Below are 27,955 nucleotides of genomic sequence, written 5' to 3' on the forward strand. Positions count from 1 at the left end.
TGTTGTTAGTTCTCTCTTTATAGACTCTGGTTCTAGGAACAGGGTGCCTGCGGTTGGCCAGCTGGGACCAGCACGCTGACGGGCAGGGGGGGCTGGGCAGGAGCGGTCTATTTACAGGCCCGCCGCGAGGGCTGTACCATGGCCGCCTCCCGGCCGGCGCTCACCCATAACTCCAAAATAAGTTAGAGCTGGCCAGGTGGGCGGGGGCGGGCAGGGGGCGGGAGCTGGCAGGGACTGTACACATAAGTTTGGGGGCGGGACCTCAATACTGTCGAGGGTGGGGGCTGTAAACATGGCCGGGGGGCCCTGCCCACCCCTAGTGGTCTCTAACGACTGGACGCAGAGCAGCCGGGGCAGAGCTGGGCTCAGGCATCTGACAGGCAGCTCTGGATCTGGTCCACCCACTGCTGGGCTGAGGGCACGTCCTGGGCACAGAAGTTGTAAACGCGACGCGTCGTCTTCACCTGGGGATGGCGGGTTGCTGACTCCACAGTCCCACCCCCACAGAGCACCCCGCCCCCCGCCATCCCTGGGCCCTGGCCACAGCTCACGTCAAAGAAGGCTTTCTCATCCACGGTCTTGGGGGCCCCCATGGTAGGAGTGCCAGGAGCCACTGCTTCCACTTCGGCCAGATCGATGACACCCTTGCACTCCGTATCCACACGGTGGTCATAGTAGCGGAGCTGAGGGGTGGGGTGGGGTGGGGAGAGCAGGAAGTCAGGGCACAGCCCCTCCCTCTCCCGAACTGCTAACCTCTTTCCGCCCCGCTCCAGCCCACCGGCCACTCACCTGGTGCTTGGTCTTGTCCAGAACGAACCAGCGGGCCTTCCAGGGCTTCATGAAGGCCCCCTTCTTGTACAGGGTACCCTCGTAGGACCTGAACTCACAGCAGAACCAGGGACTGGCTGGCCGTCAGGGCCTGGACAAGCCCAGACCCTAGCAGTTCCCACCCCAACCCTCGAACCAGACCAGCCCCAGAAGCAAGACCAAGGCTCCTGCCCCCAAAGAGCCCCAAGGCTGGACTGGCCAGGAAGGCCACGAAGCAGCCTTGGGTTTGTTCCTAGTAAGGAGACGGAAAAGCAGCCCCCCACCCCTCACCTCTGGCATGACCGACACCAGAGAGGGTCCCGCATCAGGACCTCAGAGCAGCAGCCCCACATGTAGCAGGCAGGTCTGGGGAGGTAACTGTAGCAACAGGGCCCCCTCTCCAGGCCTGGAAAGTAGGATGCGGCCTGCCAGGCCCCAACCTCACCCGGTACCTTGCCTGCCCTCACAGGTACCCCAGAGCTGCTGCCCCTCTGCTCCTCTGCAGCCACCATGGCTCAGCTGTGCTCACTGACTGGTTCTATGGCCCAAACCCCTTCTAAGCTCTCCCGCTTTTCCCTAGCAACTGTCAGCTTGTGCTCGGCCACTGTTACCCCCCCCCCCCGATCCACCTAAGAAAGGGCTAAAGTTCCCCAGGGGCACCCACCCCCAATCTGAGAGCTGTCCAGCACCCAGAGCCCCCAGCGCAGAGGACCCCACGCTGACGCGGGAGGTGGGAGGTGTGCTCACACCTGTTCTCACTCTCAGCTGTCTGGAACTGGCTGTACAAGGTGCTGGTGCTGCGGCGGGCGGCCTGCCGGGAGCCGGATGCTGTTGAGCCGCTGCTCTGGTCGCTGTCCAGGCTGAGGCTCAGAGTGGAGCCCACAGGCCCCTCCTGCAGGTACACACCTAGCGAGCGGCGGTGGTGGGGCACACTGGACACCAGCAGGGAGCTGGGGGTGCCCTGGGGGCAGGAAGAGGGCCTGTGTCAGGGCTGGTGGCCTCCAATCCTCCTGACAGCAAGCTCACCCTGGCCACCCACGCCCACTCACACGTCCATCTGGCCGGCCTTCCAGGCGCTGTGCAGCCTTCACCCGGTCCCAGGTGTCCTTCCAGCGTTCAGGGGGTCGCCCCAGCTCTGTCTCCAGCCGCTGTAGCTCCTGGGGGAGAGTTGGAGAACTAAAATTATTCAGAAGAAAATATCCAGACTGGGGGCGCCTGGGTGGCTCAGTCAGTTGAGCGTCCGACTTCAGCACGGGTCATGATCTCGCTGTCTGTGAGTTCGAGCCCCACGTCGGGCTGTGTGCTGACAGCTCAGAGCCTGGAGCCTGTTTCAGATTCTGTGTCTCCCTCTCTCCCTGCCCCTCCCCCCACTCATGCTCTGTCTCTGTCAATAATAAGCATTAAAAACAAAAAAATAAAAAAAAAATATCCAGACTGAAACATGAAAAGACATAATCATGGAAAACAGGAAAGTGAAGTGACAGACTGGACCACTAAGTGGGTGAAGGGTAGGGGGATGGGCAAAAACCATGATTTGGGCGCACCTGGGTGGCTCAGTCGGTTGAGCATCCAACTCCTGATTTCGAATCAGGTCATGATCTCACGGTTCATAAATTCAAGCCCCACGGCAGGCTCTGTGCAGACAGTGTGGAGCCTGCTTGGGATCCAACGCTTCCCCCCCCCCCCCGCCCCCCCCACCAGTCAATCTCTCTCTCAAAAATAAACATTTAAAAAAAATAAAAATTAAGAAAACAATTATTTGGAGACAACAAAAGCTATTTCTGCAAAACTAGCAAGAGGCAACAAGCAACATAATCAAGCACTACAAACCCCAAACAAGATAAGCTGCACACATACACACTCCTGGATATTAGAGAAAAATGGCTAAAAAGCAAAAAGAAAATCCCAAAACCGGCCAGAAAAAAAAAAAGCTATGTTCTCTTCAAAAGAGCAAGAATGTCATTGCCAGGTGACAACATTTTCAGCCACGACACAGTGACTCAGTCCTTGGCTAATCCTCCTGCCATGAGCAGCTACAGAACTGGACAAGAACCGGAAGTTGTTTACAGATGTTGCACAGTCAGCAGTGTAGCACTGAAACCCTGGGATGGGACCACACCAGGGAGCCCTATAATCTTCTAGCTCTTTGCCTGGCCAGAATGCCGGGCGGTGGAGCCCAAGCAGAGCACTGCGTCCTGAGCTAAGGAGGCAGAGATGTGGGGCTTGGGGATGCTGACACACATGGGTCTACAGGGTGGCATGTGAGAGGGGAAGGAGTGGCACACAGAGCAGGAACCCTAGAAATCCAGAGGCCTCCTGGAGCCTTTGGCCAAAGTAAACTGTCAGGTGCCAGGCAAGATGTCACAAGGCCTGGCAGAGAGCAGCTACAGGAAGCTGGGTGGTGAGCTAAATCCAAACTCTGGAGGTTACACAACCTGCAGGAAGATGCCGGGGATTCCCAACAGCCAGAGTGGATACCCTCGCTGAAGATCCCAAACCTTTAACTGAAACCCTGGAGAGGCCATGTCTGAGTCGGCCTCCTCTAACTCTAGGAGGAAAGCTTCTCTAGAACTGCCCTGATAAAGCCGAAGAACAACCCTTGAAAAAAAGATCTAAGTGACCCACAAGTTCATTAACTGAGTGCAAGAATAAAACTCAAGACGCTTTAAAGGAAGACCACAAAATCCTGATCCTCAACAATGCAGAATCCCCAATTACAAAAAATTTACAAAAAAAATTATTAGACAAAAAGGGAGGAAAATGAGGTCCATAGTTAGGTGAAAAGTTGAAAGAAACAGACCCAGAAAAGAAACAGGTACTGGAATTACCACGTAAGAAATTCAAAACAGTTGTTATAAATATGTTTAAGATGTATAGTAAAAGATGGACACAATGGTTGAGCAGACGAGAATCTCTACAGGGAATAGAAACTATATTTAAAGGGCGCCTGGGTGGCGCAGTCGGTTAAGTGTCCGACTTCAGCCAGGTCACGATCTCGCGGTCCGTGAGTTCGAGCCCCGCGTCAGGCTCTGGGCTGATGGCTCAGAGCCTGGAGCCTGTTTCCGATTCTGTGTCTCCCTCTCTCTCTGCCCCTCCCCCGTTCATTCTCTGTCCCAAAAATAAATAAACGTTGAAAAAAAAAATTTTAAAAAACAAACAAAAAAACAAAAAAAAAGAAACTATATTTAAAAAAAGAAGCAAATAGAAATTCTGGGGCTGAAAATATCTAAAATGAAAAATTCATTAGATGAATATTAAACGTAAGTAGATACTAAACGTTAGAAAAGAGCAGTGAACTTGAAGGTAGGGTTGTGGAAATCATCCAAAATGAATAGCAAAGACAAAAAAAATCAGAGGGAAAAAACAAAACACAGGTTCAGGGGCCAATGGGACAATCAAGTCCCAGAGGAAAGGAGGGAGACATGGTGCAGAAAAAACTTTTTAAAGAAATAATAGTCTTGAAGCGCCTGGGTGGCTGAGGCGTCCGACTTTGGCTCAGGTCATGATCTCTGCAGTTCATGGGTTCGAGCCCCGCGTTGGGCTCTGTGCTAACAGCTCGGAGCCTGGAACCTGCTTCAGATTCTGTGTCTCCCTCTCTGTCTGACCCTCCCCTGCTCACACTGTCTCTGTCTCTCCCTCTCTCTCAAAAATAAACATTAAAAAAAAAAAGAATAGCCTAAAATGCATTAAATTTGATGAAAACTATCATCCCACACAGATCTAAAAAGCTGAAAGAGCTCCAAGCAGGATGAACAGAAAAACCCCAAATGAGGGGCTTCCAGCTGGCTCAGGCAGAGGAGCACACAACTCGATCTGGGGGTTGTGAGTTTGAGGCCCGTGCTGGACGTAGAGATAAATAAAGGAAACCTCATAAAAAAATAAGGACACAACAGGCCCAGAGCCCAAACCCATTTCGCTTCTCCGAGCTCTCTGCTAGGCTGGGCTGCCACTTGCCGCAGATCTGGCCTCAGCTTCTCGATGTCTCTCTCCCTTCTTTGGCCAAAAGCGCACTAAGTTGTCTCCAAGGTCAAAGCGTCCGGCAGACAATGGCAAGGCAGAGCCAGCAGAAATGGACAGCTGGCTCCATGGCAAACGTGGTAATTCGGCGTCAGCTAGTGCAGCCGCTCTCCCGTGCGGGTGCATACGGCAACCAGATAGAGAGGGACGGAACCACAGGAGTGGAGGGATCAGTAACTGTCCCAGCTGGCGGGATACTGGATTGTTGCAGAACCAACCTGTAAATGATGCCAAGTAAAAGCACTACGCACCTACTGAAATATGGCGTGACTGAAGAAATAAAGTACATTGGAAACTTTCAAAACAGAGACACAACACAGACGTTTCCAGGTAAACAGAAGTTGAGGGAACTATCACCGGCAGACCCGCGTCACCAGAAATGCCCGAAGTTCTTTGGGCTGAAGAGAAATGAAACCAGGTCAGATCGACACTGGAAATAGCAAATACAGAAGGCTTTTTCCTCATTTTCTAATTTTTTTCGAAACAAAGTTGACTACATAAAACACAGTATGCACCATGTGCTTCCATCATATGTAAAAGAAAAACACGTGAGGACAGAAGGGGGTGAGCGGGCGGCACTCCTGTATGTCCCGTGTAGAAGGTGGCACAGCCAACCCAAGACAGACTGTACCTGAGGACGCTGACGGCCACGAAAACGAACACAGGGAGGTACAGCTCAAAAGCGGAGCACAGGAGGTGGCCGAATACTGTAAAATGATCAATTGTTACGAGGGAAAAAACAGCAGGAGTTCAAGCCCCACATCAGGCGTGGAGATTACTTAAAAAAAAAAAAAAAAAAAAAAGAAGAAGAAGAAGTTAGGCCTCAACCCAACCATGTCAATAGCTGTGTAAAGATACTAAAAATTTCAGGGGCGCCTGGATGGCGCAGTCGGTTAAGCGTCCGACTTCAGCCAGGTCACGATCTCGCGGTCCGTGAGTTCGAGCCCCGCGTCGGGCTCTGGGCTGATGGCTCGGAGCCTGGAGCCTGTTTCCGATTCTGTGTCTCCCTCTCTCTCTGCCCCTCCCCCGTTCATGCTCTGTCTCTCTCTGTCCCCAAAATAAATAAACGTTGAAAAAAAAAATTTAATATTTCAATAAACTGTCAGATTGGATAAAAATAACACCGCAAGCTGAGTACAAGACACTGAGCTTAAACATAAAGACACAGACCAGTCAGAATTAAAAGTATAGACGATGACAGGCCACACGACGCTGGTTGTAAGGAAGCTAAGCACGATTCGCATCAGGTTCCAAGACCACGAGTGTCGCCAGAGATAAAGAGGGTCTCTTCTGCTCTCTGTGCTTGTGGGTCGCCTCTGTCCACTAAACCATGACCCTGTGTTCCCGCAAACCCCAGGTGACAGGTGCCTTTAGGCCAGGCCGGGTGCTGGACTGACGTACGTTACTTTGTTCACACCTCACTGTTTCCCCGACGGCCAGGAGTCGACATCCTCTTCCCAGAATGAAACCAGCTCCAAAGTGCTTAGGTAACCCTCCCATCCCCCCTGCCCAGAGCTACACAGCCAGTGGACGGGAACGGAATGCAGAATCCTGTGTCCTGGGTGTGAGGCCCGCCGCAGAGCACTCTGGCAGCTGGATGCCACCCGCTGTCACACCTCAGGCCTCACACCCACAGCCCCACAGCCTATCTCACAGGGCTCTCTTCCCTCTCCCAGGGCGCCTCTGCCCTGGGGGGATCCTGACTCCTGAGGCCCAACAGCAGAGAAGAGCAGAGGGAAGGCGAGAGAGACCCTAAACGTCAACCCCAAGCTTCCAGGCCCACAGGGCCAGAGAGAAGCCAAAAGAACTGCTCGCACTGGGGTGCGTGGGACAGGCTGGGCCTGGGTGTGGCCAACAGCCAGGTGCACCCAGGGAACAGGCGCAGCAGTCTGAGGGAGGGCAGGAACGGTCCCTGGGAAAACCCGTGGTCCCTGAGGGTCGACTGCACAGGTGATCAGGGACAGCGCCTGGGCCCAGAGCAAAGAAGCTGTGCCCTGAGACCCAGGAGTCCCGGACCATGGCCACTGGACATCAGTGCCTGCAAACACGACCCAGTGTGGGGTGCGGGGAGGGCAGGGGGCTGCACACACCTCCAGGAGGCGCGAGATGGCATCTGGCTGGGCTCGGGGGCGGCTGTCGTAGCAGGGCCACACCACACGACGCCTGCTCTGGGGAGCTCCCCCATCGGGCCGCTCTTCTTCTGGGGGCTCGGGGGGCCCCTGGGCCAGCTCCCAGTCATAGGGCGGGCCCTCGGCCAGCGTCTCCTCGGTGTAGAAGTCCCACACCTTCAGGTTGGACACGTTGCTGTAGGGCCGCAGGACCTGGGGGTGGGTCCGGCGTGAGGAGCTGGGCTAGAAGGCGCCCACCCGCCCCGACCAGACGCCGGCTCACCTCTGTGTCCTCGGGCGCGTACATGTAGTTGTAGAACACAGGCGTCCTCTTGCTCAGCCGGTCCACGTACTCCCACACGGACCTGCACGCCTGCTGGCCCCTGCGCTCTCCCTTCTCCTCGTACAGCAGCCCTGCAGGGGCAGCGCTGAGCCCCGGCCGCCCACCAGGCCAGCCCCAGCCGCCCAGCCGCGCCCTGAGGCCCAGCCCTGCCCCATACCCAGCTCGATGCGCTCGTAGTCCGAATCGAGCAGAAAGGTCCTGAAGCGGCGGGACGCGTGGTGGTAGCCAAGGAACTTGAGGTAGAAGGGGCTGAACTCGAACTCCATGGGGAACTGCAGGTAGACCTGCGTGAGGCGATGGGTCAGGGGTCGGGCGCCAGGGGCCGGCAGGCGTGGCGCCCACACACGGCCACCTGCTTACCTGGTGCACGCAGTCCAGGAACTGCAGGAAGACGGGCGTGAGGCCGCTGCTCTGCCCAGCCAGGGTGTGGGCCCCGCGGTGGCTGAAGCGATGGCCGAACGACAGCCACTCCTTCTCCACCAGCAGGCGGAAGCCCTCCAGGGTGCGGTAGAAGGGATCTGACAGCAGCTGCACCAGAGACACCACCTGCCGGCACCGGCCTGCCTGTCAGGAGGGCGTCCGTCCGGGGGACCTGGTCCCGGCTGGCCCCGGCGCCCAGCACGCACCTGGGTGGTGATGTCCCAGCCGTCCTCCAGGCTCACCAGGACGGAGGAGCCCGAGTCGAGGAGCTCCACCACCAGCACCGAGACCTGCAGCAGCTTGTGGATCTGCACGGACGGGCGGCCCCTCAGCACCTCCCGAGGCCCACGTGCAGGCCTGAGAGACACTCCCTGTCCTGGAGGTGCCCAGCCCCCCGTGGCCTCCCTCCAGCAGACAGCACCACCACCCCGGTGGGACGTGTCCATCACCCTCTCCCAGGGCCCAACACCGTCAGAAGAGCAAGCCAAACCCCACCTGCCCTTGGCTCTGGACGAACAGGCACCCCCACGCCACCCCCAACCCCCCGACCCCGGCCACAGCGGGGGCAGGGCTCACAGACCTGGGTCAACCACTCCGAGTCCTCCAGCGAGCGTAGGAAGGAGGCAGGGCCGGGCTCGGCGGCAGGGCAGCCGGGGACACATGCCTTCAGCAGCTTTTTGAAGCTGGCCTTCACCTGCCGTGCCTCAAACACCTCGATGGGCACCAGCTCCCACTGCTGCAAGGGATCTGGCCGCACACCCTGAAGAAGGCCAGCTATGGTGAGATGCGCCCGGGGCCCTGTGCCCCTGCCTGGCCCTGTGCCTCCACCCCGGTCACCTTGAGCTGGGCTTTGTCCCCAATGATGTAGAGGGCTGCACGCTGAGGCCGCAGAAAGCCTGGGTCAGGGGGGGCCCCATTAGCCTGGGGAGGGGTCAGCATGTCTCTGCCTGCCAGCCGGGAGCCCACATCAACGCCGAGCCCGCCGCTGCGCCCACTGGCCCGGACACTGCCCCATTTACCTGTGCAAAGAAACCAGATGAGTGCCTGAGCGGGCCTGGAGCACCACTTAACCTGAGGCTGAGCTCCCCAGGCACGGCAGGGGAGGCCGACGGGACCCCAGATGGACCTGTGTTTGTGTTAGGGTCAAGTGCTGGGGTGGGACTCGGGGCCTCAGGCTGTTAGTGCCCTGGGCTGAGGAGGGCTGGGTTATGCTGATCGGTCACAGGGGCTGTTAGTGCCAGAGGTGGGGGGACGTTAGTGCCCACGACTGCTCAGTCACACGGGGGTCATCAGTGCCAGGTGTGGGGGAGCCAGCCTGTGTGGCCAGTACGGTACCTCGGGGAGTGGTCCGTCTGGAGGCCGAGGCCGCCATGGGGTTGGACAGCGTGGTGACCCTGGCTCTGGGGCTGGGCACTGGGGGCACAGCAGAGAAAAGGCTCAGGCCTGACCCCAGGCCTGAGGGTGTGCCCAGCATGAAGGGCCTGTGGTCCGAAGGGACCAGCTAGAGGGCTGGGTTCCCACCAAGACCCCCGAGGGCCCCAGAGATAGCGAGGGCCGATGCCAAGGTCCTCTGAGCTCTCTTGGCCCTCAGGGACAGGCCAGGGAGCAGAGGGCCCAGTGGCAGGTAGGATCAGAAGAGAGGTGGGATCCCTGGGCTCTCCTTCCAGTGTGTCTCGTCCACAGCCCATCCCTGTACCCTCGGCCCCCACAGGCACTGGCCAGAGCTGCTCACAACACACACCAGCAGGAGGAGCCCATAAAGCCCAGCCTAGAGAGGAGGAGGCCTGGAGCCTCGGAGCTCCCAGCCCAGAGCCATGGAGGCCAGTTCATCCAAGGACAGAGGCAGGCCTGAGCCCCAGGGGCGGCACATGCTCAGTAGTGCCACCTGCCCAAGAGCCAGGCCCCAGGCTTATAGGCTGGGATGGCCCGGCCAGGGGGCACAGGGAGCCCAGATGAGGAAGCTCCACGGTGCCCTGGGCCCCAAAGCCTGCTCCCTGCCCCATTCCAGGCCGACCCACCTCTGCTGAGGGCAGCCGGGCACCATCTGTACCCACCATGGCAGTCGCCACAGACAAGCATGACACCAGCTGCCACACCACAGGCAGGAGGAATGGCGCTCGCAGGAAGGACGCAGCGTGTCCCTCGTGACACGGACACAGCCTGGACTGGAGCCCACAGACAGCTGAGGCTCTGCACGCCCCTGAGCAATGAGGGAGAGGACCCATTCTCTGAACTCAGGGGGACACCAGAACGCAGCACCAGTGGGCTTTGGGGACAAAGATACCCAGGCAACATTAGGGGAAGACACAGGCACTGGGGACAAAGAATCGGGGGGAGGGTGCCACCTGTGGGTGCTACTCACAACGGCTGGAGAAGGCAGAAGGCAGGACAATGGTGAAACCATAAAACCTACTTGATGAAGGACTTTTGTGTTTAGAAAACCAAAAAGCACTTCAGCTCCAGAGAGGAAAGTTCCCAGCACAGACACAAGAGAGGGGCAAGGACTGCCCCTGGAGAACGGTGGACACCAAGGCTGACCCTCCCTGTAAGTGACCACAAGGGCACCCTGGCCACCCCTGTTCCAGGCCCGCTTGGCCCACGGGCCCAGCAAGTGGTCACAACAGACGTCGCTGGAGGGCAAAACGCCCTGTAGTGGGAGCCAAGACCACACAGGGACAGAGGCTGGGGCTCAGATGACAAAGGCAGTGCTGTGCAGAGCGATGCTGCACGGGGGCCCTCCTCAGGCCTGGACAGGGAGAGGCGAAGGCCCTCGTGTGTTCTGGAGACCCTCTTGCCACAGGAAGGGGTGGGAGGGCCACTGTGAGGCCCCGTGGAGTGGGCACAGCAGGAAGAATCAGCAGGATGTGTACACTTCCAGAAGGTTCCACCCACGGGTGGTGCCACCAGCCCCCAAAACCCACCCGTGCACCCCAGTGCATCTGGAGTTGGGGCAACAGCAAAGAATGCAGAGGAGCACAAGAATAGGGATGGGGGGGAGTTAGGCAGGCGTGCCAACAAGTGACCCGCACGTGTGTCATCCACCACCTCTCAACACACGACAGCCAGGACAGCTCCAGGTGTGGCATCAAACCAGGCATGGCAACCAGGCCTCCCAGGTGGACACCGTCAGCACATCTGCTGAGGGCCAGGCCAGCACAGGGAGCCTCACGGATCCAGGGCCAGGCCCCAAGCACAGACACTCAGCCTGGTCTGGACAGTGATGGCTGGAGTCCTGGGTCCAAGGACTAACCCTCAAGGAGCCCCAGTGTCTATCAGCCAGACCGAGAGGGTGAGGCAGACCGGGCCACGGCATCCGTAGGGATCCAGGCAGAAGGACGGGGGAGATGGGCTCATGGGATCGGTCGGGGCAAGGAGACAGGGGCAGCAGAGGATGGGGGCACATGGAGGAGACGGGATAGGGGAAGAAGGGGAAGGTCAGGTCAGACAGGGGTGATGGGCTGGAGGGGGTGGGGGAGATGAGGGGGAGGATGGGGTCAGAGAGAGGCAGATGGGGTCAGCTAAGGGGCAAGCGGGATACCCAAGTGACTGCCGTGGAGCAAGGGCCCTGGAGGACGAGACCGCCTCTGTTCTGACACACTCTCCTCCCCTTACAGAATGGGGGCCACGTGCCCTCCAGGCCCCCATCAGTGTGCTCTCCCATCTGAAAGCCTCTTCTAGAACCCAACACAAACATGACTCACCTCCCCAGCAAGGTCCCCGCCTGTCCCCAGGAGGTCAGACCAGCCCTCTCCAGGGGCCACAGACCCCATGAGCAGCAGCACGTGCTCTTGCATCACTGAGCATCTCTGGGGCCACCCACACCGGTGCCCCCATGCCCAATGGTGAGAGGCAGGGTCCACTGGTGGTCCCCGAGCCTGTGCCCCAACCCCCCAGGCCTGGTGCCTCTGCTGCGCACTGTGACAGCAAGACCCTGCCACACAGGACAAAGGGCAGGCCGGGTCCTAAGGCCTGGATCCACCGGGAGGCAGTGAGTCCAGGGGGCGGATGTTGAGGATGCCTATGGTCGGGACAGGGACAGGGAGACTAGCAGACAAGGCTCGAGGAGCCAGGACAGATAAGAAAGGTATAAAGCAGTCAGACAGCTTTGACAAAGGGTGGGCCAGAGTGACAGCGGGGGGGGGGGGGGGCGGGACCGCAGGGAGGGACAGGACAAAGGGATCAGCCACAGTGACGGGGGGGGGGTGGACAGGACAAATGAGGAGGAGGGACCAGACGGGGGTTTCAAGCGCGGTGTCCCGTGACCTGGAGACCCTGGAGGCAGGCCATGGGCAGGAAAGACATGGAGCTCGGCCAAGGCAGGAGAGAGGAGCGGTCCGAGTAGGGTCAGGACAGTCACCTGACCCCACGCCCCAAACACTCTGCCCCCTGGCCGGCCCACCTTTCATCAGTGCCACCACAAAATCTCCCGGAAGCCCTCCCACCTTCAGGCACCCCTCACCGTGGCCGCCCACGTGGGTGGAGGAGAAGCCGCTGAGGGTATTGCGCCCTGACGCGTCTGCGTAGCGGGGCATGGAGCTGACCACGGCCTGCAGGTACTTCTCCTGCTCTAAGCTGCCCGAGTCCGCCTGGGACTGGCCTGTGGGAGGAGGAGGAGGAGGAGCTGGAGCCAGGCAGGGCGGGGCGGGGTGGAGGGCCCAGCCGCACGCAGGCACACACGCACAGCGAGGGAGTGGATACCTGGAGAGGGCGCGTTCTGGGCCTTGAACAGGCCAACGACACCCTTGCCGTGCAGGCCCCCGGAGCGCAGCAGCACGGCCTTGGAGCGCCCGCTGCGCCAGCACACCACGGGGAACCGGTTCTGGCGGTAGCAGCGGGAGACTCGCTGCAGAGCGTTGTCCTGGACGCTCTGGGGGACGATCAGCAGCCCCGGGTAGCTGCGAGGAGTCAGACTTGTGAGGGTGGCAGGCCAGCCCTGGATGCTCCGCCAGGGGCCCCCAGTCCCACGGCCTCCTAGGGGCCACCCCTGCCCGCGCCCTCTGCCTTCCGCCTCCACGTGCCTCTTCCGGACAGGAGCCACGGCGTGGCTGCACAGCGCGTGCTCACCTGCGGCAGATGGCGTACATGCGGTTGACCGGGGAGATCCGGAAAGGCTCGGACTTGGCTCGGCTCAGGCTACTGCTCAGCGTGCCCAGCCCCAGACGCTGGTAGTCCCGGCAGCACGCCCGCTCCACCAGGCTGCTCATGGTCATGCGATCCGAGGGCTTCAGGGCCGAGGAAGGGGTCAGCGTGCTGGGCTCCAGCTCCTCCGACACTGGGGCGGGCCAGGCACACGGGGGAAGTCACCCACAGACCGCCCAGGCCCCAGCCCTCCGCGTGGGGGGGGAGGGGGGTGTTCGCCCAGACCACCTGGGGCTTCCCGTGCTGCCACCTGAGATCTCGTCCTCCTGGTCATCAGGAGGTGGCTGGCCCCGCTGCTCCCAGCTCGGGGGGTTGTACTTCTTCCGAGTGACGTACTGCCGTCCGATGGTCCTCTTGGCATTCTTCACGAGGTTCCGGGACAGGGTTCTGGGGGCGGGCGGGCACAGGGGTCAGCAGAGGTGAACGGAAGGGACAAGGGGACACGCCCACGGTGCTTCTGGGAGGGGCGGGTGCCCCGGCCTTGGGGCCCAGCTCCACACCTGAGGGAAGGGCCCTTGTCCTTGGCGGCGCGGGGCGGCCGGCCCGGCGTGTGGGCAGAGCCCAGGGTGAAGGCAAAGGTGCCCCTGATGTCTGGCGGGTACCGCAGCTTGTGCAGCTGCTTGCGGAAGAGCTCGGCGCTGTCGGACCCCACCTCCTCGTCGAAGGCCATCTTTAGCAGCTGCAACAGACAAAGGCCCTCAGAGGTCCGGGCGGCCTCCCCGGGAAGCCGTGCACGCCCGGAAGCCTGGCAGGGGCATCCTCCTGAGGGACAGCAGGACGTGCCCGAGGGACAGCAGGATGCGCAGGGGCCGCTTATTATGGTGTCTGCGGCCGCGAGGCTGAGGAACCTGGTCCTTCGCCACGCGTGACGGTCATTTGCTTAGGTTTCAGTGGTGCGGGGCACACAGCGCACGTGCCAGACGCAGACTCGAGGGTCAGGGCCCCGCAAAACAAACAGAAGAGCCCCAAAGGCCAGCACGTCACACAGGCAGACGGCACCGAGCCAAAGCACAGCAACTTGCGCATAGACACAGAAACCACAAACGCCGCAGGAGACATCCAGCTCAACGGCAGCTCCTAAGGACGAGCCTGAGGGCTTAGCTGCCTGCCACACAGTGAGAGCCACGAGCCGGGGGCCCTGCCCCTCCCCAGTACCCCCGCACCTGGAATGTGCAGGAACGCAGCTGCAGCCCATCCTGCAGGAGCTGGTCCACAGGGGTCTGCACGCTGATGCGCTTCTCCTTGGTCAGCGCGGCCACCGGGAAGGAGCGGACCACCACCTGTTCCCCGACTTATCACAGGCCGGGCAGTCAGGGGGAGGGGATCACAGAGTCTTGGGGTACCAGAGCTATGGGGGGGTCCCGGGCAGGTGGGAGAGGGGCAATGACCTATCTTGCGCGGGGACCCTGCACCCCTGAGAACGGGAAAGAGAGAGGCAGGAGAAGTCCTGTTCACTCACCCCCGGGCCCCGGGTGGGGAAGGGAGCGAGGGAAGGGAGGCCGGGGACGGACAAAGCGTCCAAAGGCTCACCCAGGGGGTCGGTGGGCATCCCCGTGAAGATGACCCGGTACGTGGTGAGGAAGACGGCGCCCTCGGCCGGGAGCAGAGCAGGGCCTCCCCCGCTGCCCCCCGCACCCTCCTCACGCCCATCTGGCAGCAGGTAGACACGCAGGCCATCCAGCACACACTCCTCGCCGGGCAGCAGGCGTGGCCGCAGCAGTTTGGGCTGCTCGGGGACAAGGGTGGCGCCTCAGGACACGGCCCAGGCCCCGGTGCCGCAGCCCTGCCCGGCCCCCACTCACCTTCTGGATGGGGGGCAGCCTCTTGCTCTCGCGGTGCACGGCCTCCAGGGTCTCAATGTGCATCTGGACGATGTCTGGGAGAGAGCGGTTTTCACGCCCTGGGCCCCCACGTCTGCTCGGCTGAGGGGAGTGTTCCCACACCCAGACCCCCCATACCTGGCACCATGACATGCAGCCCCTTGAGGTGGTCGCTGGTGACCCCACTCTCTGTGCAGACCTTGTCCACAAAGCGGTTGATGAAGCGGACCACGGCCCCGGCCACGTCGCAGGTCTCCGCGTCCTCAAAGCCGCTTTCTGTGTCGTAGCTCTCCGCCACGCTGCCCGCCATGCTAGGCCAGGGAGGGGGCGAGGTGGGCACAGGCCCACCCCACCGAGCCCCCACCCCCACCCCACCCCCACCCCCACCCCCCCGCAAGGCCCGCGGAGCCCCGGCCGCACCTGTTGGTGACCAGGCTGTTGCTGGCACTCTCCAGGTCGCCCAGCCCTGCGCGCTCCCGCAGCAGGCGGCTCTTGCTGCTGTCCAGGGGCAGCAGCAGGTAGCTCATGCGGTTGGCGTAGTGGATGGCCTGGCTGAACACCGTGCTCTCCTCCTTCTGCACCAGCTCCTGCTGCTTCTCGCGGCTCAGGGTCGGCCACAGGCGCCGCTGCTCAGATGCCACGTCCAGGGCAGAGCGCTCGTCCTCCCGTGCAGACGGCTCCCCACCCTGCCGCGGCACCCGCAGGTGAGCCAGGACCAGGCCGGGCTGGCCCTCACGCCCCAGGCCCAGGGGTCCCCGCGCACCTGCAGGTGGTCTCGGTCCTCGGCGGGCTCCAGGTAGAGGGCCCGGACGTGGGTCTGCACGTCCCCGTAGAACATGGCCTCCCAGAACTGCGGTGTGCTCCACACCACGTGCTCCTGCACGCAGCTGTATGCGAACTGGGTCACTCCCGGGCTCAGCTTCTGCAGGGGCCGGGCGGGGGACGTGAGGCACGGCAGGAGGGGCAGCGGAAGGACCCCCGGGGCTGCCCCGGCACTCACCCGGCAGAAGGCCGTGACCAGGGGCAGCAGGGCGGCCGCGATGCCGTGCTCGTCCAGGGAGGTACAGTCCTGCAAGAGCCGTGAGCCCGCTGGAACCACCCCCCGACACCTACTGTGTCCCGACTGGCACTTCCGCCCAAGCAGCAACTGCTACCACTGTCCCCGGTCCGTCTGCACCGGCTCCCCAGAGGCTGCCCAGGGGCTCGGGGCAGGAGACCCCCTCCAATAACAGTTCCCTCCCTCAGCCGCCATCCCCACCGCAGACCAGGATCGCCCCAGCTGTCGACGTTGCCAAGAGCGGGACCCTTACAGGTAGAATGCGGAGCCCTGCCTGGCCTGACCCTTCTGGCCGTATGGCCAGCAGGGGGGAGGCCCGGCCTCACCTGCAGACAGCAGTTCATCATTCGGACAACGAAGTCAAACTGCTGGTGGTCCAGGACCGCCCGGTTCTGTTGCACGTGCAGGTGCAGCTCCTGGGTGAGGCAGCGGCGGGCCGCGCGCCCTTTCAGAGCCCTCAGCACAGCTGGAAGCAGCTGGGGACACGGGAGCACGGGGGTTGGGGGCACGAGCCGATGAGGGCACACGTCCAACTGTGCCCCGGAGGAAGGCGGGGGGGGAGGCACAGGGCACAGAGTCCGGGAGGGGAGGGCAGTGGGCACCTGGAGGGCCAGAGCCCAGGCTCTAAGCACAGAGGAGCTCTGGAAGCTGTCCAGGTCAGGTGTGTCCAGACTCCGGGAGTTCCCTGCCCAGTAGAGACTAACACGTCAAGCAGACCCAGCCCTCCACACACACGAAAGCCCATGAGGATGGAGACACCACGTGTTCACAAGCCAGTGTACAGATGTGCCAAGGAGGCCCCTTGGCCCTGAGCTCCAGCACACGCACCGGCTGCCACATCTGTGGCCCCTCTGTCGGCCAGGCCTCAGTGTCCAAATAGCACAAGCCTAATGCAGAGCTGGTGGCCGGCTCAGCACGAGGCAGGCCACAAAGGGTCACATTCTTGTTCTCTAATTATTTTTCTTTTTTTTTTTAAGTTTATTTTTGAGAGAGAGGGAGAAAGAGAGAGAGGGAGAGAGAGAGGGGAAGAGGGAGAGAGAGGAAGAGGGAGAGAGGGAGAGGGAGAGGGAGGGAGGGAGGGAGGGAGGGAGGGAGGGAGAGGGGGAGAGGCGGAGAGGGGGAGAGAGAGAGAGCACCCCAAGCGGGCTCCATGCTGTCAGCACAGAGACCAAGGCAGGACTCGACCCCATAAACCATGAGATCACGACCTGAGCTGAAATCGAGTTGGACGCTCAACCAACGGAGCCACCCCGGCGCCCCTTATTATTTTTCTTTGTAGAACAACTAGGGACCCTGTAGGCCCCTCACAGGAGACTGTGCCGCTGTGAACAAAAGACACATTCAAACTGGCTGTCATGAAACCCAAGGTGTTCACAAACACCACAGAGGGCAGTTTTTACCAATTAAAAAAACCAAAAAACAAAAAACGCCTTGTGTGGGCCTGCACTCTTTTCACGAAGGATGAAGGAACCCAGCAGCAGAAACCTCTCGCGTGTTCTGACGTCTAAGAGATGAAAGGTCCGTCTTGCGAGCCGCCTCGGCGGGCTCTGTCCAGCTGCACTAAGGAAGGAGCCCGAGACCCGGTGTCCCCCTGCCCCTCCTCCCCTTCTGCCCGCCCAGCCCCTGCCAGCTGCCAGCAGGCGGACTGACCCAGGCTCAGCGCTCTCCGCCGGGGCTCCCCGCCCCCAGCCGTCCTCACCTTCTTGGCCTCCAGCATCTTCCCCTCGAACACGTAGGAGATGCAGTTTCGAACCACCTCCAGCCGCCGTGCGCTGTTGCCGTGGAGCCCGCTGCTCCGCTCCAGTATGGCGGCTGGGGAGCAGAAGCTGCATTCACCTCTGCCCTCGTGCCCACCCTGGGCCATGCTAGGGGCCCCCTCCCCATTACGCACTCATGGGAGGCCCCGAGGGCACAGTGGTCCTCCTTTCAGCCTTCACGGCCGGGGGTGCGCCCTGCATCTTGGCCGTGGCCTGGTCCACGATCCACTGCACCACGCCTTCATCCAGCCGGGGGAAGGGGCGGGGCGCCCGCCGCAGGTGGCTGGCCTCCCCCGGCTTCTGTACCTTGTGCATAGCCACGGCGGGATATGGGTTCTCCTGGGGGGACACAGGCAGGTGTGGGCAGGCGGCCTGACGCCAGGAGGCGCGATGACCTAGCTAGGCTGGTCCACCACCCCACCCGCCCCGTGCCACCCGCCGTACATTCTTGTAAAGCTGCTCCGCCAGTTCTTTGACGTGACGCAGGACGCGCTGGGGGTGGTTCTCATCCGCCCGCATCCGTGCCACCTCATGAGCCACCAGCTGGGGGAGGAGGCAGGGTCAGGAAGGCTGGGCAAGGCAGGGAGCTGGTGGTGGGAGCTCCTCCCACGGGGCAGGGGCACACCTCATCAAACAGGTCCGTAGGACGGTAAGGGACCCCACGCTCCGACACGAAGCCTGCAAAGGCCATGCCCTCCAGCACCTTCATCAGGAAGTCATCCTCCACCAGCCCTCGCTGGCCCAGGAAGGCTGCCTAGGGGCACACCAGGGGGTCAGTCCCTCAGCACTGACTTCCTGCCTGCCTCCGCCCCTCCCCCTCCCGTGGCCCACCTTATGAAAGCGGATGACAGGCTCCGGGTGGATGCGGACCATGTGCAGACACCAACGATAGCCCTGCAGGAGCTGAGCAAAGAGCCGTAGAAAGACGGCACGCAGTTCCTTGTCCTGGGGCACAGGTGAGTGCGGGTGAGCTCCAGGCCGCAGGCCCACCCCAGCCCCAGCATGCGGCAGCCCTCCACCCACCCCAGGTTCCACCTCTGCGCACCAAACACGCCTATCCACGCCGTGCCCAGGCCTCCCAGGCACCTCTGCCCCCTCCTCCCCCTCCACCCTTCCTTCACACAAAGCCACGGCGACTCCTCCAAGACCCAGTGTCGACAGCCACTCCCGCACAGGCCCCTCGAGGACTCACACACACACAGCCCCCGCCAGCGGCCCCCTGCCACCGGCCCAGAAGGGGCGGCCGCACAGGGTGCTTGGTTGGCCCTGCCCGCTGGCCATCGGTGGCAGCAGACCTGAGGAGAGGCTGCAGGCTTAGCGTGGGCCCCCCCGCACTGGAGCCGCAGTGACCCCCACCTGCATCTTCAGGGAAGAAGCGTTGGCTGAGGGCGGTGGGAAGGCGAGGTCTGCCAGCTCCAGCTCCGGGTCCAGGACCTGCAGCAGCAGACGGGAGCGGGGTCCGCTGCACACCAGCCCCGGGCTCTGCGCTCCCCTTACTGCCAAGCGACCCCACCTCAGCTTCCCCGAAGCCACCGGTCCCGCCTCACCATGCTCAGCACACTGTGTGTCTGGCTCTGCAGGGGCTCCGGCAGGGGTGGAATGTGCACACACTCGGGGACAGTCACCGTCCCTCCATCGAGATCAGCGACGATCACATCCAGCTGGGGACCAAAGGGAGCAAGCGAGCGGTCAGGGGCCCGTAGCCAGTCAGCAGGGCCGGGAACGGAGAGGCAGGCACAAGCCACAGGCCTCACCAGCTCTTGGGTCTCTGCCTGGAAGGCCGCGTTGACCCCGATGATGAAGGGGGTGGGTGTGCTGAGCACCTCCAAGAGCTGTGCCGGCAGGATGGGCACGTAGGTGAAGCTGCAACAGACCAGGGCTCAGCCCAGGGGGCCCAGGGGGTGGGGCCGGGGAGGGGGCGAGGCGGCAGCGGAGGCACCTGTATCTGAGGGGGAACAGCAGCGCCAGGAGCCCCCGGCAGGCGTCCGAGAGGCGCTGGTAGCTCCGGGACAGGAAGAGCACCTTGTGCTCGGTGAGTGCGGCGCAGAACAAAGACAGCACGTTGGTGATGCCTGGAGAGAAAACGCAGGCGTGGAGGGCCGGCGCTGTAAGAACCCCACCTCTGACCGCCAGCCCCCAGGGAGAGGACAGGGAGGGCTGTGCAGGCTGGGGACGCCCGGGCTCACCCAGCTGGCGGAAGAGCAGGGCCACGCTGCAGCGGCTGATGGGCAGCGAGTCGGCGAGCGGGGTCTGGATAACCTGCCGGTCACCAGCCCCCAAAGAGATGGTTCTCTGTGGAAAGAGAGGGGCCAGTACTCAGCTGCTCCGACCAGACCCGTGTCAGCCCGGAGCTCCATGGGCTGAGGTGAGACTGGCCAGGACAGGCGGCATAACATGAGGGAAAGGCCGCGCCTGGCCCGGCGGCCCGAGCAGTGCTGCAGAGAAAACTAAGGGCCTCTGACCTGGGGCAGGGTGGGGCCTGGGTGGGCAGAAGAAACAAAGAATCCATACCACTCCATCCTCAACAGAGTCCAGCTGCACAGGACAGACAGGCAGAGAAACACAGTTAGACGCACCCACACGTGGGGATACTGACCAGGGAGCAGAGAGAGAAGCGGACATCCGGAGACAGGCACACCCAGGGAGCAAGAGGACACAGAAACTGACAGATGCCAGGTGGGGAGCCAGGCAAGACACGGGACACACGGGCGAGCAGGCAGGGCCGAGAAGGGATGACAGGTGACGGCAGCACCAAGATGCAGGACAGTGTCCGTGCTGAGCCCAAGTGCCCAAGGACTCCAAGTGCCTACAGGCCGCATGCTCGTGGCCTGGGACACCTGAAGGGCCATTGCTCCGGGTGGACAGCAGCTGCCCCCAAGACCCACCTGTGAGCCCCCAGCCAGGGGGATGATGCATGTGAGCAGGTTCCCGATCACGTTCTCCAGGCCCACGTTCAGGCCCTCCACGTGGATGGTGTAAATGAGACCCAGGCTGTTCTGCAAGGACCACAGATTGGAGAATGGCGGCACATCCGGCGGGGGCACCCCGTGTCCGGCCTCGAGCCCCGGGTGCTCGCCTCACCCTGAACACCTCCGCGTGGTCCAGTCGAGATACCAGCACCAGTGTCTTTGGTGCGAACAGCTGGCCAGGTGGGCCAGGCGTCACAGGGGAGAGTTGCACCGGGCCACCCTCGTCCGCCTCCTCCTCCCTCTCGGTGGTGTCCTCTGTGCACACCACTTCCTGTGGACAGAAGCCCCGTTTGCCCAGCTCTCAGGCAGGTCCCACGAGCCCGGGGGAGGCAGGGGGAGGACACAAGTGACTCAGACGGGACCAGCCCTCTGGGAACTCCGGCTCCCGTGGGGTTGAGGCCCCAGGACCTGCCACACACAGGGAGACACAGCCTTGGACAGAGGCAGAGGGTGGTGGCCACAGCCGGAACCCCTTGCGGCTGTACCCCAGAGCCCCCAAGGTGACCTGTGTGGGCTCCGCTGGCTCCCAGAAGGTCAGGCAGGCGCAGTAGTGCCGCTCGGAGTTGATGTCGGTGAGGACAGCAACAAAGAAGGTTGGTGGGTTCCTCTCAGGACACAGCTGCCACCCACTGGGCTGGCAAAACTGCAGGGAAGGGTGGGTGGGGGTCACCAGTGAGCTCACCTCAGTGAAGGTCACCTCGCCCTTCCCCACAGAAGGAAGTCACGGCCCCTGGTCTCCCCGCGTGCACAGAGAACCGTGTGACGCAGGACGTGGTCTCTGCCATCACGAGGGAAGGACGACATGACACAATGTGGGCACCATGTACCCTGCCAGCCAAGCCCAGGACCCTCCACCCTCCTCCCCCCGCAGCAGCTCAGATGTCCCCTTATGCATGGCGGGGGCTGGGCCCTGCGCAGGCTCCTCACAGTCCCGGGGACTGCCCGGGACTGCCTCACAGTGCCGGCCTGCCCACCCCCATCTCTACACCCCCGACTCACCAGCTCGATGCCCTGGGGGAACGGGTTGTCTTCCCAGTCCTTCTCTGGGAAGCGCTGCAGGATCTGGCCCTGGCCTTCCCCACTCCCTGAGGACAGGAGCAGGCAGTCAGGGCACCCACCACCTCCTGCACGCCCACCAAGTCGGGGGCCTCGAGGGTCACAGATGGACACATCCTACTACCCTGGCGTTCATCTGGCATCAGACCAGCCTCCAATCCCAGACCTATCATTTCCCTAAAAATATCTTATGACGGGAGGACCCCCAGGCGGCCACAGATGCCAGGGCTACCAGAGTGCACGGAGAGAACCCCCTGGCATGGGATGTGGAGTCCTGAAAGCCGTGGGCTGGGCCAGGCCAGGCACAGAAGCCCCTTCCCAACACGTCGATACCCCCAGCCGCCCACCAGCAGGTCAGCCCTCCATCGAGGGGAGAGCAGCTCTGGATGGTTCCACAGCCAACCACCAGCTTCGACACCTGGTCCCCAGGACTGCCCCCCCCCCAACCTGCTAGGTAGTGAGCACCATGATGACAGTGGGCACCCACCTCACTGACAGCTCTGGGCCCACTCAAGAGGCACAGGGGTCTCACACCTGTTGTCTGAGCCAGAGGAGAGGATACCCAGGCCTGAACTGCCACTCACACCACTGCCTCCGAGACGGACAGGCCCGGCACAGGACCCAGAGAGGGGTGGCAGGAAGGATGGAGACCAGGTCTCAGGACACCCACTAGCGGAGGGCCCTCCTGAGGGCTGGGGATCTAGCAACTTGCAGGGGTCTATCCCCTGCCTGTGCAGCCCTGGGTGCCCTGGGCCAGGGAGGAGGTCTGGGGGCAGGAGGCCCAGGTCTGCTTCCCCCTCTCTATGCCCTGGGCACAACTCCCAGCTCAAGTCTACACTGGTGGGGTCAGAGGCCCCTACCTCTTGTTCACCCCTGGAGAACCAAACCAAGAGACACGATGAGGGCCGTGTCAGGGGGCCACTCACCTCAGGTCAGTGGAGGAGGGACACAGGCCTCTGTTCTACCTCCAACTCCCACCCAGCGCAGCAGCAGGGTAAAGCAGGCTAAGACAGAAGCCTCCCCACCTTCAGGTCCCACACGTGACATGCAGGTCCCCGCACAGACCTGCTTTAACACTACTTCCCACTCTAGCAGAAGAGCGGGAGCAAACGGGGAAGGAGATGGCACTCGCACGAAGCTTCTCCGAGAGCCTGCCCCCAGGCCCTGAAAGCCAAGGCGCACACCTCCGAGGGCCTGATGGATGCAGCCCCCCCTCTCCCACCGCCCCAGACCAGCCAGCCCAGTCCACCCTGAATGTGCACAGGAGCTACAGGCAGAGCCAGGGGCCTGGGCACCAGCCTGGACCCCTGGGCAGTGATGAGCAGACCCCAGGACCTTGACAGCAGAGGAGCTGGGCTACGATCTCTGGAGACCACCCACCCTCCAGATCACAGAGGCAATGCCAAGGAGGTCGGCAGCAGGCTGGTTGTTGGGCTGGAGGTGGCGGTGGGGCGATGGAGGGCCGTGACTCTGACTCACAAAACCTCAGTTTCCTGCTCCCCTCCCCCTCCTGACACTCTGAAGAGAAGTGGCAGACACCAGGAGGCAGGGTAGAGGGACAGGTGTGTCTGCTGGGCCATACCTACCCACACAAAAGCACACATACACACACGTGGCCCACTGAGACAAAGCCCCTTGGGGTCCCTCCAGGCCCACTCCCAAGGGCCACCCTCAACAGGTCCACGCCAGCTCACGGCTTCTCTCCCCACCCACTCCCCCAAGGGCTCACTTGTGCGCAGCCCCAAATCACCATCTGGGCCCAGGCCTGGCTGGCACCCAGGGCTCACCCAGTTCTTGCCACGAGGCAGTGGGCGGAGGAAGGAAGAGGGGGTGTGTGCAGATGGGGACAGCAGCCTCTGCCCCACAGCCTCCATCCCAAGGCCAGGCAGCCTTTGGAGGGCTGCTGTCAGCAGCCTCGCCCCCCAGGGAAGCAGACAATGTAACTGGCCATTGTCCACCCCCCCACCCCCACCCCATTCATCCTGTGAAACATCAACTCCCACTTGCAGGGCTCCGCCCTCTGAAGAACCAACGGAGGCTTTCCTTGAGCTGTCCCAACTGCCTATGCCAGCAAGCATCCCCCCACCCCCAGCTCCTTCTTTGCACCATCATGGCCCTAAACTTGCCCTTCAGGTCTCAGCCCAAAGAGTGCCCCCTCCTCCAGGAAGCTCTCCGCACCCTGCCTGAGCCTGGGGCCTAGAGTCAGACCCCCAGGACCTCCCTCCCTCCACTACACCGCCCCGTGATTCCTGATGCACCTGCTGGCTGGGCCAGATGGGAGCTCCATAAGCAAGAAACTACGTCCCTGTGTCCGTGGCCACACCTGTACCTGGCACAGACCGCAGCCTAATTAGGGCTTGCTGAATACATACAGCCAGCTACACGGCCATCCCCCACACCCAGGCCCACTCACACCCCACAAGCAAACAGGTTCCTGGGTCAGAAGTGCAGGGCAGCTTTCGGAGCCCCGGGGGCTCCGGGACGGGCAAGCCCTTCCTGGAAGGGCACATCGTGGAGAGGCCCTGACCCCTGCTCTCTCTGCAACCCTCCCTGCAACCCAGCCCACACCTCAGCTTTGTGCTATCAGGGGCCAGGCCCCAACTCGGCTGCTGGCGTGCACAGGAGGCGGGGGGGGGGGGGGGGTTACTTTGCCATGCCTCTCAGTGTCCCCCACCCGCTTGAGCCCTTGTGGCCATGGAGGTGACCTGCAGTGGCTGAGTTCCCTGCCTCACCAAGCTTCCTGCACCTCGGGATAGCAGGGAGGGCATCCCCTCAGGCCTCGGGGATAGAACTAATCCAACAAGCACCATCATGTGTCCCGGGACGGGACTCTTCGGGGAGCCTTAAGAGGAAGGGCACCAAAGTCCCCTGAGACACAGATGGGGACAAGCACTTCCTCTTGCAACCATGTCCCCGCAGCCAGCCGTGTGGGGGCTGCAGGCCTGAACACAGGGCAAGAGAACACAGAGCACGCGTTCTGTCATCCGCTGGCAGTGGCCGTCACCAGTGCCAGGCTCCGACGCCTGGAGGCCCGGCCCAGGCCAGCACGCGCTGTGAGCAGAGGCAAGGGAGGATGGCAGCCTCCTCTGCTGCCCCGCCCGTCCCTCCACACACCGCAGCACACGCAGGTGGGTGGGACTGGCTCAGCTATAGGAAGAGGGTGAAGGAAGGACGGGACCTTCCTGCTGCTCCACCCACCCAACCCCAACACACAGGCCATCCCACCGGCCACAGCAACAGGATGTGCGAGGGGCTGAGGCTCTCCAGAGGTCCTCCCCAACCTCCCCCCAGGCAGACCAGACTGGCTCCCGGGGTGGGGGCTGGAAATCAGCTGAGGCCATTCCAAACAGCCCCAACCTGCTCCAGAGGGCAGGAACATGGGTGGAGAGAGTAGACGGGGCCCAGGAATGTGGCCCGCTCAGCACAGCCAGGACTGAAAGAGGCCAGACCATGGGACAGAAGGTCTTCTTCTCAAATGCTGGGATGGGGGCAGGGAGAGGGCCACCAGCAGGGGTCCAGCCCCTCCTCCCTGGTAGACCAGCTGCCTGGTCAGATCAAGAGTGTCTTCTGCTCCCAAAGACACACCCTGGCGCTAGCCACGCTGTGTGAGATCAGCTGACCGCTCTCAGGGACCTCCGAGGCCAGAAGCTGGGCACGGACCATCTGTCTGGCCCCCACAGTGTCCCCAGAGCTGGGCCCAGGGTGCAGGTGCTAAACCCATGTCCTCAGTGAAGGAGCTCTGAAAGGAGCAGACCAAGGGAGGGGTCTGCACTCTGAAAGTAGGGGTTCCGTCCAGCCCCCTCCCCATCCTCCTGCTTACAGAGATCCACCAGGTGGCAACCACAAAAGCAGATGCTCCCTCAGGCGGGACCCCTGCATCCAGGCCCTGCATCCACCAACTCCAAATGGGATCTCTAGATCCAGGCCAAGGACAAGACATCCACCACTCCTATCCTCGCCCAGGAGACCCTGCATCCCTGCCCTGATGTCCTGGGCCTGCCAGCACACAGGTTCCTGTACCTCCAGCAGAAGTGCCCACTGTGCCAATGCCTATGGGTGCGCACACACCTGCCGCTCATCATTAATAGGGCATCCATCATTTCCTGGAACTTCACACTTGTGTCCACCTCATGCTCGTGGAAGCCTGGGAGGTCTATGTGACTCATTCCAACTCCAGATGAAAACACCGAGGTGCAGAGAGCTGGGAGACTGGCGTGAGGTCAAGGGCTACGAAGTGGCAAAGCAGGTACGACTTTGCCCCCCCACCCCCACCCAGCAGTACTCCTACCACCTGACTCTGCCCTCAGGTCTACAGCCAGGGTCCCAGGCTGTGGGCTGATTTTCCCCAGCGATGCACCAGTCCTGCCAACAGAGGCCCTGAGGCTGGTTGGCCAGCCAGCAACTGACCAGCTCCCGCACGGAAGGCGGTGGTTAGGTAGCTCCACGGCCCCCACCCCTCCTGCAGTGGACAGCTTGGGAATCCCTCCTTCCTGACACTCAGGGTGAGCAGGAATTATGGGTTCCAGCTGTCTCCACTGTCTTCATCAGAGACCACAGGTGCCAGGGGTGCCGAGTGTCACAGCCAGCTTGTCATGCCACCTCTCCCCTCCCTAATTCACCGGCCACCACCTGGCCTCTGTCCGCAGTATCTGCCTCCCCAGACCCTTCACACACCCCTCTCCGCACTGTCAGCTTCCAAGCCCACTCTGTTCATGTAGCTCCTGCCCTGGCACCCAGCCCAGGGCCCCTCACACTGGGGCAGCCCCTTGGCCAGCTTTGTTTCCCTGGATCCCATGCACCCCTGTGCTCCAGCTGGCATGGCCTCCTCACTGCCCCCCACATGCACCTCGGAACAGACAGTTCTCTCTCTGTGGGCCTGTACAACACTGACAGCGAGCCTGACGCGTGCAGACTGGGAGATGAAGACAACTGGTTCTTGCCTGCAAAAACTCCCTCTCTGAAGGAGACACGCACACGACTGAGGGTGTCAGGGGATGGATCCCTGGACAGACAGGAGCAGAGAAGAGGAGCGAAGACTAAAAGAGCACTGAGGAAGGTCTGGAGTGTGCGGGGTCCAGCAGGTAGCCTCAGCAAGAAGCAGAGAAAAGTCTGGGTCCTGGGTGATGACACTGGCAACTGGGCTGATGAGAAGCAGCACAGATTGGGGGGCTCAACCCCACCTTCGGTCTCAAGGGTAAGCCCCACTGACTACACAAGCCTCCCCTGATGACATGCACCGTCCCCTCGTTGGGATTTGAGCCCACAGCTTCATTCTGGGTTAGCCTCTGTGGGGGCTCAGACCAGGCGATCAGCCTCTCGCCTGACTCCCCTTATGAATGAAGGGAAGAGCAAGGAAACCTTGGTGGGCTGCTCGGAGGAAGAAATGAGATCACGCACACACAAAGGGCTGTGCAGGGCCTGGCACACGGAGCGCACTCCCCAAGCCACTGTCTCCATGGCTGTTGCTGATGTCATTGTCAGGCTCCGTTTTCTCCTACCCCCTTGGGCTGAAGGGCTCTCAGACACAGGCAGTGACCCTAGGCATGGACCTCCTGGACATCGGCACCAGTCACCACAACGATCCCCCACCCAGGGCTTGGCTTGCAGACATGAGGACAGCAGGCCTTCTGCCAGGAATGCTCTTCTCTCTCTCCTCCTCACATCGCCTCCTGAAGTTCTCCCAGTTACGGCTCAAACACCACCTCTCCATGAAGTACTCCTTAAATCCCAGCCCTCTTCTGCATCCCACCAAGCCTCCCGGACCTGAGACATCCCGCACGGGCGGGGCGGAGGCTTCAGACCAGAGGCACTGGGGGTCAGAGGAGGGGCTCGCAAGCGAAGGATCCGGCTCCTGGAGGCAGAGCCACCCGGCGGTCGGCCAAGGCAGAGAGGGCCCATCCCACCCAACTGGGAGAGGGGAGGCCGAGCCGAGGGCCCTCCCACCTCCCCGGCCCACGCCAAAGCTCTGCCTGACCCGGTTCTACCCTGAGTGCGGTGGGCAGGTTCGGCTCGCCATGTCGCACTGCCCTGCTCTCCTCAGGGCGGCCGCTCCTCCCTGACCCCGGTCCCCAGCCTGGCAGGTGCCCCAGACGACCCTCGCGCTGGCGCGACGGCCGCGGCCCGCCCGCCTCGCATGTCCCCGCGACTGCCCCGGCGCACCTGTCCCGCCGCCCCGGCTGACCCTTCTCGGTCCCCAGGCTCCGGCCCTCCGCCGTCAGCCATCGGCCGCGGGCCCGGCACTCACCGCGCGGGTGCGGCCCGAACGCCACCAGCACGAAGTAGTCCGCGAGCCGCGCCATGGCGAGGGGCGCGGGCGGGCTCCGCGGCTCGGGGACGCGAGGGTGGCGCGCTCATGGCCCGGCCCCGGCCCTGGCCCGCGCTCCCCGGACACCCTGGGCCCGCTCCGCGGCGGCGGCCAGGGCTCCCGCCGCCATCTTCCCAGCCAGCCGGCCCGCCCGGCCG

At 62.3% G+C, this 27,955-nt stretch overlaps 1 protein-coding gene across 2 annotated transcripts; it reads right to left on the bottom strand.

Moving 5' to 3' along the window:
* On the bottom strand, positions 1-27,941 carry SBF1 (SET binding factor 1). Of its 2 annotated transcripts, XM_043563057.1 has the most exons (41): positions 27,738-27,941; positions 21,437-21,522; positions 20,943-21,080; positions 20,550-20,708; positions 20,354-20,464; positions 19,655-19,760; positions 19,408-19,540; positions 19,223-19,331; positions 19,016-19,129; positions 18,825-18,902; positions 18,300-18,413; positions 18,094-18,222; positions 17,913-18,011; positions 17,603-17,807; positions 17,411-17,523; positions 16,038-16,187; positions 15,655-15,723; positions 15,418-15,576; positions 15,075-15,340; positions 14,793-14,965; positions 14,637-14,710; positions 14,365-14,560; positions 13,998-14,125; positions 13,335-13,513; positions 13,085-13,221; positions 12,760-12,967; positions 12,394-12,590; positions 12,155-12,292; positions 9,031-9,108; positions 8,533-8,714; positions 8,276-8,455; positions 7,902-8,003; positions 7,636-7,821; positions 7,433-7,559; positions 7,216-7,346; positions 6,915-7,145; positions 1,857-1,964; positions 1,557-1,768; positions 790-877; positions 552-683; positions 1-464 (listed from the first exon to the last, which is right to left on the bottom strand). In XM_043563057.1, exons 1-41 carry the CDS (start codon positions 27,790-27,792, stop codon positions 366-368), a joined length of 5,679 nt encoding a protein of 1,892 aa, XP_043418992.1. In that variant the 5' UTR covers positions 27,793-27,941; the 3' UTR covers positions 1-365. The 2 variants fall into 2 exon arrangements, with proteins under 2 accessions (XP_043418992.1, XP_043418993.1); XM_043563058.1 differs by lacking the exon at positions 9,031-9,108.
* Positions 27,942-27,955: the final 14 nt, after the last annotated feature.

Source organism: Prionailurus bengalensis, chromosome B4 (genome assembly GCF_016509475.1).
Source record: "Prionailurus bengalensis isolate Pbe53 chromosome B4, Fcat_Pben_1.1_paternal_pri, whole genome shotgun sequence".
Lineage (NCBI taxonomy): Eukaryota > Metazoa > Chordata > Mammalia > Carnivora > Felidae > Prionailurus > Prionailurus bengalensis.